This window comes from Siphateles boraxobius, unplaced genomic scaffold (assembly GCF_051911475.1).
Source record: "Siphateles boraxobius isolate OS27281-9 unplaced genomic scaffold, OSU_SipBor_1 22, whole genome shotgun sequence".
Lineage (NCBI taxonomy): Eukaryota > Metazoa > Chordata > Actinopteri > Cypriniformes > Leuciscidae > Siphateles > Siphateles boraxobius.
Genome location: NW_027508833.1, coordinates 29,305,001 through 29,318,540, shown reverse-complemented (window position 1 = coordinate 29,318,540; position 13,540 = coordinate 29,305,001). Strand labels below are relative to the sequence as shown.

Genomic DNA, 13,540 nt, shown 5'->3' with positions numbered 1-13,540 from the left:
AAAGGAGCATCATTACTCCAGTCTTCAGTGTCACATGATCCTTCAGAAATCATTCTAATATTCTTATTTGCTGCTCAAACATTTCTTATTAATGTGGAAAGCAGTGATGTTTAATATTTTTGTGAAAACCATGATTTTTTTTTTTCAGGATTCTTTGATTAATAGAAAGTTCAAAAGAACAGAATTTATTTGAAATGTAAATCTTTTTAGTAACAATCTAAAATTTCTGTACATTTATAATCAACGTATTGCATTCTTTCTGAATAAAAGTATCAATTTCTTTTAAAAAAACCCAGTAGTGTATATATTAGTATGCAAATCCTAAAATGAGCCACTAATGTGACAATTGCTCATATTTTCATTATTTTATGCTATTTCAGAATACATTACAAACAGCCATATTCATACAGTATGAAAGATTTCAGGTTCGCTCCCTTTCTGTTTTTCTTTTTCCATTTTCAGAAGTCAATACAAGACATTGGATGAGCGCTGCGTTTGTATTTCCCGTAAGTGTTTCTCAAGGCAAACGACAGTGTGATTGTTCCACGGCTCTAATTCGCTTTATCGTGTTTGTCGTCCGTTTTTCATGAACCAAAACTAGCAAAGCAAAACAAAAACAGACAGATGAAGTAATGCTTGCTAAAGACAAATAAAAACAGAGGGATTAGAACAGTGTGTGTGCACATGTCCAATTAACACTTTAAAAACTATTTTCAATTGAATCGACCGAAACATTCCAGGGCTAAGAGTCAAACGCAAACGTTCAAAACACTCCAGTGCTTTATCCCAACAAGACCAGACTATATTTGAGAAAATATGGATGTTTCTAAGAGAAAGAGATCTAGATTGTTAGACCACATTAATATCATGTTTACAGTGTTCAGATCACTGAATCTAATAATAATAATTCCACTGATATCGAACTACTGGTAATATGTAACGTAGGTGATGGTACTGTAAGTGCGGTTGGAGAAAGCAATCTGGAGGAAGAGAGAGAGGGAACACCTGGGTCAAGCTTTTGGATAAATATTTGGCTTTGAGGAATATTTTTCAGAGCCACAAAGATCTGTCTCCATCAGCAGGCACCATCTTAAGAAGAAACAGAAAAATAAATACGGCAGAGATGCGGGGAAAGAGATAGAGAGGGAGGGACAGGCACAGAATGGAGAGAGATAAAAAGAAATGCGGAGGCAGGCAGGTGAGGAAGGATGGACAACGGTCTTAAAAAAGAGAGAAAGAAAAACAGATGACAAAAAAAGAATGAAGGACCAGTGACACATACAAAGACAAACATTTAAGAAGTGTGTGTGTGCGCGCTCATCTGATGTTACAGCTCTAAGCCCAAATAATAACAAAGCAGTACAGAAATGCAGCAGACATCACACACACACAGACACACACACACACAGTGCCCTGAAAGAGTCTGTGTGCAGCAGTGTGACCTCAGAGCTGAGAAACAGATTAACACACACGTGTGCATGTTTATTCCTGCTTCCATCTCACAGTAGAGGGGCAAAACAAAGAGTGTTTCTGTTTTGGATATCTCTGCTTGTGTACGTGTATGAGCTGGGCTTAAAGTCGACTGTGACCTTGCCTTACATCTGATCTCCAACCCTGTTAAGAATCCTGTTAATCTGTCTGTCAAACACACACACATACAGTCACACATCCAAAATTACCTTTTTCACACCTGCCGACGGCAAGTCAATTGAAAACCTTTACCAGTCATGCATATTTTTTTCTTGTCATAAAACTATTGCGCATTATTTTTATATTTTATATAATTTTATATATTACTTAATAGCAAACAAAATGTAATTTGGAGTCTCCAACACAATCATTCAAAAGATTGGAGTAATACTTTTATTCAGCAAGGATACCACTAGGTGTCAAAAGTGACATTAAAGATGCTTCAAAAGATTTATATTTCAAATAAATGTTGTCCATTTCAACTTTGTTCAAAGAATCCAGAAAGAAAAAAAGTTTTCCACAAAAGTATTAAGCAGTACAAGCAGACAATGTGTCTTTAGCACTAGTTTATCGCACTGAACTAGGGATGTCAAAATAGTTGATTTTGTTTTAGTATAGTAGATTCAACTATTTTTTACAATAGTTGAATTGACAAATATTCAAATTATATTTCAATTTAAAAGGCATAATATCAATTATGGGAAAAAAAATTTTTGGCTTGTCTCCTGAGGCCGTAAAAGTATTCAAGGAGCAAAATATTAACGCACCGCATTAAATTGTTTATTCAAAGCAATGAAATAACATGACTGTCTGTACGCGCGTGAAATTTAAACTAATGTTTACAAATCAAATATATTTGTGTAAATTGCATTATGAACGCACAGTACTTGCAACGATCACACAGTACTTTTTGCATTTAAAACAATGAGCTGCAGTCGAATGGGGGAAAAAAATTTTTTTTAAAGTTGAAATTCTTTTAACTTTACATGGCTTTCTAAACATGAGACTCTCTTGTGCGAGGTGCAAGTGCAATGGTGAAAGATGTCCATCCATCATGGTTTGAAAACAATGGAAAAAACAGTGCATAAAATGCGTTCAGTGTGAACGGCTTGGTTACCGTTTCGACGATACTTCTATTATAATAATAGTTAACAGAATTGCCTTTTTTACCGTATTTCTGATCAAAAAAATGCAACTTGGTGAGAGTAAGAGACTTGCATCTTAACGACCCCAAACATTTGAATGGTAGTGTATTAAATAGAAAAATATGAAAATATAACCTGCACACAGAAACTTTCAGAGCACTTGTGCTACACACACACATACGCACAGTAATCTGTATACATATACACACGTACCGTGAAACGGTAGATCAATATCTGCACCCAATGCTGTCAGTATCGCTGTAGGTTGTTCATATTGCATAAACAAAGTTTGTTTTACTCTGAACCAACAAGAAACCAGCAGATTGTTTTTAAAGGTCCAGATGAACGTTGGTGTTGAGTGACATGCTTTGACTGATGGTCACTTAATCCATGGAAAACTTTACAAATCATAATAAGTTGATTAGCAAACTTCTTATTGTAGTTGAAGACACAATAACCTAAAAGTATCTTTGCTAGGGATGCATCGAAAACATTTATTCAAAAACGCAATAAAATATCATTTTCCACTTTTATCTGAAATGGAAAATATTAATAAAACCATTTAACATTACAATTTAGCATCGCAATTTTTACATTTACATTACTTTTTCCATAATTTAATAGGTCTACTCATTTAAAATAAATCGAATTATCTAATAACACTGTTAAAAGTAAATGTCCATTTTTATACAGTACATTATAATTGTGATTCCTGAATTTAGTTTGAAACGCATTGTTTTAGTTTTTAGCATTTTTGATTCTTAATTTATATAGAAAATATAGTACAGAATTTTAATATCCATTATCAGCCACAACATAAAAATAATTATCGGTGCATCCCTTAATTTGACCAAAATGAAAATCAAACTCAGACTTAAAACTGCAGACCATCTTGAACATATTTTAATAATAATAATAATAATTCACTGAAATCCTCCATAAGGTTGCACAGGTTAATATTCCATTTGAAGTGAAATCTGTGTGCGTCTGACTCGCTGATCTGACAAAAGTACACAAAGCGAAGCAGCAATAAAAGTTGAGAGCCAGTTACATTCAGTTGAGATTAATCCCTGAAGAGACACACACAAACTTTTCTATTTCATTCTCCACACCAGCTTTGCTCAGCATGCCTGGCTGGGTGGCTGAATTATTCTGTGTGGTCTCCAGAGAAGAGCGGGACCAGGGGCAGCGTGTGGACCAGTAGCCCACGTAATGTGCTCCTGCCGCAGGCCAAGCCCGTGGTGAGGACCCCTGGGCAAAGGAGAACTGAGGTGAAAATGATTTGAAATGTTTTGGACATTTAAAGTGGCCACAAAAGGCAGCAGATCATCAGAAAAAGACAGACATAAAGACAGAAATACAGAAAGAACTGGTCTGGAATTTGGCAAATTCTCTTACCCTAAACACAAAAAAAGCTAAACTGTGTATTTGTTTTAAAGTGGCAGTCCCCTTAAGACTTGAACTTGAAGATCAAGCTTCAGAACTACAGACAAGGGCACTGTTTGAACAACAGGAAGTGATCAATTCTTCTTCGACAAATCTGTCTATCTGGTTTTATCTTAGAATCTATAAATTTGCCACTTTTTTTATCTTTCCTCTTACTCCTTTACTATATCTAATCTATTTCAAGAATCCAGGACTTGTGAACTTATTGTGAAACTATTTTCAGACAATCACACGCTGCCCTCTAGTGGCTGGAGGAGGAAATGAGCAAGAAATAGTTCACCAAAAATGACAATACTGACATTATTAACTCAGTTTTTTCAAATGGAACAAACAATGACTGAGGAATTTTAAACTCTTTTTCCATACTGCAATGGTTGACAAAGTAAATGATGACAGAACATTGGGTGAATTATTATTTGTACAGCTCTGATTTTCCATTTTTCCATTATGCACTTTAAAGGAAACATCACAGATTAGTCCAGGACTGTGTTCTCACTAGTCTGAACTTTTGAGAAGAAACACGACTCCAGTGGAAAAACAAATGGTAAACAACAAATACAGAAGTAATGCAGAAACTAAGACACAACTCTGCAGTTTTAAACCGAGAGGGAACCAGAACACAAGACTCTGATATGAAGAAAGACTGAAAATGGCTAGAAATGCTGCCACTGTTTTCTCTCAGACACACACACACACACACACACACACACACACACACAGAGAAATGTGGTGCCAAATAGAGCAGCTCAAGGAGCTTTGATGTCGGCCTCTCTTGGAATGCTCTTTTCTTTTCCCGCCTTTATACTCCTCTCTTTCTATCCCTCTCTCACTCTTTCTTCTGTTTTCCTCCAAGTTTCTCATAGCAGGCAGGAGCGCAGGGTAGAATGAACCAGTGTGCAGAATTTAAAAAATGTCCAAAACAGGTTTTTGGATTGTCAATTATAACGATTCACAACTTTATTTAAAAAAAAAAAAAAAAAAATCACAATTGTTTCAAACATATTTCTGATGAAAATAAATATCGTATTTTATGCTGATACACCTTTTATATGTTTGAAAAAAGAAACTCGAAATGTTTGAAATGTGGTTAAGTAACTAACTTCAAGTTAGTGTTGAGGTGTGCGTGCGTGTGTGAGGAACGAGAGTTTGTGGCCAGTGTTTATGTTTGTTTTTGGAAGGAGGAATTTGAGGGATTTTGTGGGAGCCTGGTGTGTGTGGATCTCTTCTCGTCTCATTGCTGGTGTCAGATGACAGGCATGTCTTTGATCAGTCTGTTATTAGTGAGGTGTGTATGGACAGGAGGAATTCAGATCTCATGCTTTGTGTTCCCACCCTCCTTTCCCACCACTCTAACCCAAATACACAGGAATACCATACCATCCATTCATTTTACATCGCACACAGAGAACTGCATAAGTGTTTATGCTGATTAAGAGACATTAATGAGAGCTTGCCAGCGCTGGAGACACTTACATTGGACCGGTGATGTGACTTTATTATTGTGTGTGTCGATGTTTGCGTAAGTGTCTGCTGAGCAGACAGATGGATAGAGAGCCCTGTCTGGACTGGTGCCCATGTTTGTGGATCTAAACAACCTCTCTCTAAAGACACTCACACAGATGCCATGTTCAGAATGGAAAACCAGTGTAATATAAACTCTACAGAATACAAACAAATCCGTCTGCTCCAAAACGTAGTATGCTACATTGCTGGTATTGTTCAAAGTTTGGGGTTGGTAAAAAAAAAATTCAAATGTTTTAAAGAAGCATTTATTTGATAAAAAAAAATAATTCAATATAACCGTTTTCTATTTTAATATATTTTAAAAATGTAATTTATTCCTGTGATGCAAAACTGATTTTCAGCATCACATGTTCCTTCAGAAATCATTCTAATATGCTAATTTCTGATGCTCAAGAAACATTTCTTTTTATTATCAAAGAGGACAACGTTTATACTTTTTTTCAGGATTCTTCGATTAATAGAAAGTTCAAAAGAACAGCCTTTATTTAAAATGGAAATCTTTTGTAATATTATATAAATGTCTTTACTGTCAATGTTGATCAATTTAATGTGGCCTTGATGAATAAAAGCATTCATTTTGAAAAATACAAATGTTTGAATGGTAGTGTCCCTAATGACTAATATGTCATTCTGAACATGTGAGCATCAATTGTGTAATTGAAATAACTGTGTAATGAAACTGCAGGAGAGAAGTGAAGATAGATGAACATAAGAAGATACAGGAAACTTTTAGCTTGTTCTTCAGCAGCAAAAGAAAACAGTCTCTGCACACGACCACCAAACTCACAGTTCATGGTGTTTACTGATCCCGAATCAGAAGGCAAACGGCAAAATCATACAAAGATAACATTACTAAAATGTCCCGAATTATGTATCTATCTTTCAGAGCCCTGTGTCTGTATGTTTGAGGATAAAAAACACATGCAGAGATTCCAGTATTGTCTCCTTCAGTGTAAATTAAAGAGCAAAGAGCAGTGCAAAAGTAGTCTCATTTTAGTTTTTTCCCATTTCATGAAAGTATGGTCTGACAAGCCACAAGACAATTAGCCAACCAGATGCCAAGAACAGCAGTGTTTATGAACAGCAGTTGCATTGTAAACACATCTACACCAGCAGCATCAGTCTTGGACATCTAAAAGCATCCGAGACACAAATCAGTGTCAAGAAAAATGCTTCCAACAATCAACGGATTTTAAGCGCAAAACAGCTGCCAATTTTCTAGAAGGCAAAAGACACTTGACAGACAAAACATTACAGCAGACTGCTCTATAAACTTCTACTACGAGCTTCAATGCTTGCGGCAGCCAGATGTCAAGATTTTGAATTGCCCAATCATAGCTTTTACAGTGTTTTACTTGATCAAACAAGTAAGCTGGAGTTTAGCCATCTCCATTGAGATACTGTGCTTAAAACGAATGTGTCATTCAGTCAGTCTGTTCCTTCGCGAGCCGCTTGCGCTGTTCGCTGCGACTAAACCTGCGATCAAATCTTCTCTCAGTGATGAACTGTAATAAATCTAAACATGGATCTAGACTATATTGTTTGCAATTGTGGTTGCTGAATAAATGCACTTATGCAAAATAACTGCAGTTATTTTGGTTACTGAATAAACGCACTTATACTGTGTGGCAATACAAAATCTTTTTTGCTGTTGTTTTAATAGAAAAACTTTGTTGTGATTTGGAATTTTGGTATTACTATTAGGAATTTCACTTAATTATTGAGAAGTTTCTTGTTTTACCAGTTTATAATGTAGAGAGTATGTTAATTTACATGATAAATAGCCTATACTAAATCATTATATTAGATTATGTCAAATAAACCAGGCAAATGAGCTGACAATGTTAATTTGTGCTTATAATTCTGATGAAATCTAGATTGAAATCATTGATGAAAACTATACTCAAATGCTCAGATATTTAGTAACTAAAAAGAACATTTGACAAAGGTCTAAGACTAAATAAAAAAATAGCTGACAAAATGAACCCTAGTTCAGCTAAACTATAGAACCACTTGTCAATGATCTGTTAAATCTCAAACCACATGAACACTTGCAACAACTAGTGTACAATGGTGAGGAACCAACAAAGAACAAAATGATATGACACAAACATCTGCCTTAAGTCAGTCATTCTTCATCCAGAAACTGAAACTGTAACAGTAGTGTAATGACTCGGTTTGACCACTAGATGTCAGGCTGCACAAAGCAGAACTCACCAGAACCACAAGAGCGTTAAAAAAAGCACTCACATTTTCGATGACAAATGTCCACTCTTTGTCTTCAAACTCCTCTGCGTGGGGATCCTAAAAAAAAATTGTGGGGATTAATTTGATGGCATTAAAAAAATGAAAGTGGAAGCTCATTAAAGACGGTCTCAATATAATGTCTTTGGCAGCAGAGATATTTGGAAACTCCACAGATCAAATCCATCTCTACAGAACAAAACAAGATTTGCATTTCCATTCTTGTTATGTAAAACATATGAGGGATGCAGAGGCACTTTCATAAATGATTTATCCAAAGCTTTATCTGGTTGCATCAATAATATAATGACCAAAACAGTCAATTTTTGTCAAAGAGGATATAATGCCCATCAGTCTGTCTATCTATCAATAGCATACAATATCCAAATTTTGCATGCATACATATAAAGTATAGCAATATTTGAAAGATTACATACTATTCATATTATTTATTAATGCAGACTACATACATATATAAAATACAATTATTTAATGCTAATTTTGCCACTGGGAAACTGAACAGGTGAAAATGTATGAACTGAAATGTCAACTGAGTCAAGAGTGCTGTCATCTAAAATCCTCTGCGGTCAACATGAGGAACCCCAGATCTACAAACTGCTCTTTCTCTTTATGCGTCAAACAGATGCACTTCCTGTGTAGCTGCACCTGGGTTTAACAATCCAGGATGTACGGTCTCACTTCTCTCGTGCCAGATGGAAAAAATCTGCTGACCGGCATCTCAAAAAGACTAAAACACAGAGCACACGCTTCCTGCTGCCGTGTCAGTTTCTGCTGCACACACATTTGAGAAGGGAATTAAAACCTTGGACTATGGCAGTTAAATCAGTGTGGAATCAGTATGTCTAGACACCAGCAGACCTGCAGATCTCAACCAATCAGCTTCTGGGAAACAGCCAACTGCTACAACTGGCCCCTAAACGTCAAAGCCTACTTGGCCACTAAATGAGAGAGAGAGTGTGAGTGTGAGTGTGTGTGTGTGAGTGTGTGTGTGTGTGTGTGTGTGTGTGTGTGTGTGTGTGTGTGTGTGTGTGTGTGTGTGTGTGTGTGTGTGTGTGTGTGTGTACCTTAAATAGGGTGACCGTGATCTCTATGTTCTCTGGAACCGGCCACACCACCACTCCTCTATAGGGGTTTTTGATGCCAGGCTGCCAGCTATGAGACTGAGAACAAAATAAGTTACATTACATGATACACAAGACTTAAAAAAATATACCGTTAGTTTTTATACAATAATCTAGCTAGTCATTGTTATGTAAACACTGCAAACAATTATTTCTTACTCAGTATTTTTGTCTTTTTCCAGCTTTGAAAAACAAAACATTTTCTTACCCCACTGGCAGATATTTTTTCTTGTTTTACGCATGAAGCATGAAAACAAAAGTTAAAATCTTGAGCCATTTTGCTTCTCAAGTAAATGCATCTTGATTTAAGAATATTTAGATATTTCTAATTGAAAACAAGACAAAAACACCTAGTAAGGAAATCATTTTTTGCAGTGAAGTTGGAGATCTGCATACATAAGTTGTCACAAAAAACTTAAATGGTTCATTAAGGTGATGCGTGTCATTTTTGAGCCAATATCAGGACCAAACGGAATTGTGGCGTCCCGAGCTCACATTAGCTCAATTATTATGTACATTTATACGTGCGTAGCGTACATTAAAATTTCAAGCCAAACTAAACCCATAATGTCAGAGTCTGACTACTCTTACTCTACTAGTCTTTGTTTAGCCAGATTTACAGATCTAGGAAATATGATTGTGGCTCAACATTGTCCAGCAAGTATACCAATTGGGCTACAAATGTCTTTAAGAGGCGATGTGTATTTAATCCTTCAAATTTGATTCATTGTGATTATGTGTACTTGTACTGAAAAATGAAGACTTATGTAACTTAAAGCAAAAACCTGCTATTTAACTACACGTAAAAGTCATTGTTAGTTTGAATTTGAAACAGCATTTTTATTAAATTACCCACCTTGGAAGATTTCCTTCGGCTCCTCCGAGTCCAGACAACAACTAGCTTATCTGGTTGCCTAAAAAAAGACAAAACACAAAAATTAAACAACTAGTGCTAAAAAGCTAATAAACAAACACAATAACTAACTGAAACACTACCAGGACTTCGGATTTCATCTCTACTGTGCACAAACTAAGAACAAGATAAAATGAGAAATAAAAGAGGAAGATGCTGACCAGCCTTCTCAGGAAAGAGTTCAAAGTTAAAATGATGCTGCAAATCAAATCATACCCATATAACACACAACCTAACCCAGCAGTACACTAACTCGCTGCTTTTTTGATGCAAGTGTGTGTGCACAAGATGCATGTGTTAATGGAATACAGGTGGCAAGGCCTCTACTACAGGAAACACATTATATGCTAAATTCATCCCTCACGCTAAAGTACAAAATACACCTTACTGTACAACATTCATAATACACAAAGTGAATGACAACCCTCACGGACACACCGACAGGTTTAAAGATAAACGGACTGTTAGATCTGAAGGACAAAAAGGTTTTGGTACATCTAAGCAGAACTGAGAGAGAGAGAGAATCACACACACACAGACACAGACACAGACAAGATCCAGGACTCATGAGTTTGAATTGGATTACCAGCAGTAAGAGGCTTGACCGCAATCTGACAGGTGTGTTCTTGTCCTGTGTGTGTCTCATTTTAAGAAACATCACTGTCCTCATCATGGAGCAGACAGGATCTAAAGTAACCCCTGATGCATATCTGGATTATTCTAGATTAATATACGGATCAGTTTACCAGGAAGAGAGAAATGGCAGTGCTCTCCAAAAAGGATTTTCCGTGGAGATTGAAAATCACCACTGACAGCATGTAAACCAATGACTAGATTTAAACGGTGTCCAGGAAACCAACGAGAGAGCATCACAGAGAAACCATGCACAGACGCTCCATTGTGTCTCTACATTTCTAGAAGACACACACGCTCCCTCCTGCCCTACGGCAGCATGCTGTGTGTGACATGGAGCATTGAAGACAATCTGCTTTCGGTCATCTCTCACTCGGAAAGAGTTTTGCTATTTCAATTTAACCTACTTTTCCATCACTACTTTCAGTACGTGTGTGTAGGGCTGCACAATATACCGAAATATAGCATATATATATATATATATATATATATCGCGATATGCATATCGCAACGGCTTGCAATAACTGGGGTCACGAACAAAAGACAAAGAGAAAATCACTCACTGCTCTTGGCTGAATAACCTTTGTAGCTTTAATAACTATCGGTAAATTTAATTCATACAGTGAAAACTAAGCAGTGTTTTATTTTTACATTTGATTATTCAGTTTCTTTTGTTAAATAATCCTAATGGAGGATAACCTGAAACCCTAAACCCTGTGGTTTACGGTGCTGTTAAAATAACACTTCTTATACTACAGTTAAACACTGCTGTTCACTTTCAGAAGTTGTAGGGATGTTTTCTTGTCACAAAAAGAATGTGAAACACGTACGTAGGTTATATAATGTTAAATCTATTTTTAAGATAATTTAAGTTTATTTTCCACACTTTAAGCATTATCGTACCGCATTATGTAATGAGTTATAGCATATCGCATTTTTCTTCAATATCGTGCAGCCCTACTTGTGTGCTTCCTCTAGGCTATTGACATGCTCCACTGCAGGCCTTGATGCACATGATCTTATCAGAAAGTTTTTCATTATGGCATGATGTTTACTCTTATGGATGGTTGGGTCACAATGAATTTTTTTTCCTTGATTTAAAACTTTTATTCAACAAGCATACATAAATTGAGCAAAAGTGACAGTAAAGTCATTTATAATGTTACAAAAAAAAACTATTTAAAATAAATGTGGTTCTCTTCAACTATGTTCAAAGAATCCTGAATAAATGCATCATGGTTTCACAAAACTATTAAGTAGTACATCAATAATAAATGCAATCAATCTTGAATTGAGCAACAAATCAGCTAATTAGAAATATTTCTGAAGGATCATGTGACACTGAAGACTGGAGTAATGATGAAATTTAGCTTTGCCTTCATAGGAATAACATTTGACTTAATATATTCAGAATATATTTGTTTCTATAAACAGAAAACAGTCATTTTAAAAAGAAATAAAATGTCATATTAGTTTTTAGTGTATTTTTTATCAAATGAGACTTAAAGGGTAACTATGCAGTTTTTTTTTGCTTAACTCAACAGCTTCGGATTCATTGGAATGGTTATATGACTTTTTCGGGTTGAATGGTGGTCGTCTTGCGTCTCTAATTTTCATCGCTTTTGGATGTTTCCATCTCTTTTCTTACTAGTCATAATAATTTCTTTCCTACAATAATCAATGTTTATAAGTGAATAAAAGCCTAAATTTAATCTATTCATCATATAAAGCGATTGTCTCTGCAGAAAATTTTAAATAAAGTTAATTCATAATTCAAATAAAGCTCAATACATATGGATTAGTTTTACAATCTCTTTATTAACTTTTTGAAGTGTCAAAATGTCAGTTGCGTAGCTGTCAACAGAGGGACAGAAATCAGATTTCATCAAAAATATCTTCATTTGTGTTCCGAAGATAAACGAAAGTCTCACAGGTTTGAAATGACACGAGGGTGAGTAATTAATGACAGAATTTGTATTTTTTGGTGAACTATCCCTTTAATAAACCTGTAGCCTTATATAGCACACCCAGTCCAGACTGGCCATCTACTACATATTGTACACCGAAATAGCAAACTCTGAATGAAAAATCAGTTTCAATTTGATTGGCTAGCTTTACGTCAAAGGTTAGAACCAGAGGCCAGTCCGGTATGTTTCCTCAGACAACTTCTGGAATGCACTATCACTATGCACTATCTGAAACTTAAACGCATGCAACACATGTTCACCAGGACTTCACAGTTTTAATATTGTTTAAATGTGTTTCCTGCTAAAATCCCACCAGCAACCAGCCAAAAACAGAAAGAACCACACATGTACCTCGTTTCGTGGTTCATTTCATTTCTGCACTCTGTGCTCCCCAAGGCACAGTTTATTTCTCAGACCCATTACTACAGACCCTTTAAGTCAGCCAGTTCTTTTAGCTCTGATTTGTGGCTTCAGGTCATGCATCTCTAGATACATTAAGATTGACTCTACCTGACAAAACCATTCTTTTGATGGTGCTTTCAAGATCCATCTTAACTACTGCCCTCTACAAAAACTCTAAAGTGAAACTGCTCAAGTTTCCATCACTGGCATGCTATGTAGATCTTGCACCTGCATGGCCGGTGTCTGCTGATAGAAACCTGTCAACATCTAAGGTGAGAGGACTGGAGCCAAGACTGTCAAACCAGGAGTTTAAAATCGATAGCCAGGAGGTCTATAAATGTTCACACCTTTTATTACTATAAGAACTCTATAAGACTTCCAAACATATGTTATGTACTTTGAAGAAATACTTTGAGTCAAAAGTGAAGCAGTGAACAAGGCTAAAACACCTCTGGCTTATTGATTGTAATTTAAAGCTTTTTGCTTTGCTGCTTTAGCTATAGTCTGTGAAAAAAATTCTTCATGCCATAATATAACTTGACTGTAACTCTACACCCTTGCTTCATTTAATATATATGCGGTTACACGAATATGCAAATGAGCCCCGTCTGGATAACCTGGCTTCTCTTGAGATGGCATTTGTGACGTAGAGAA

General features: G+C 36.0%; 1 protein-coding gene across 9 annotated transcripts in view; it reads right to left on the bottom strand.

Moving 5' to 3' along the window:
- Positions 1-13,540, bottom strand: part of ehbp1 (EH domain binding protein 1) — a 153,825-nt gene that overhangs the window by 113,093 nt on the left and 27,192 nt on the right. For all 9 annotated transcript variants that reach the window (XM_077239519.1, XM_077239517.1, XM_077239511.1 and 6 more), the window contains exons 3-5: positions 9,828-9,885; positions 8,915-9,010; positions 7,836-7,889 (exon numbers count right to left, since the gene is read on the bottom strand). In XM_077239519.1, coding sequence (XP_077095634.1) covers positions 7,836-7,889; positions 8,915-9,010; positions 9,828-9,885 — 208 coding nt within the window. The remainder of the gene's footprint in view (positions 1-7,835; positions 7,890-8,914; positions 9,011-9,827; positions 9,886-13,540) is intronic.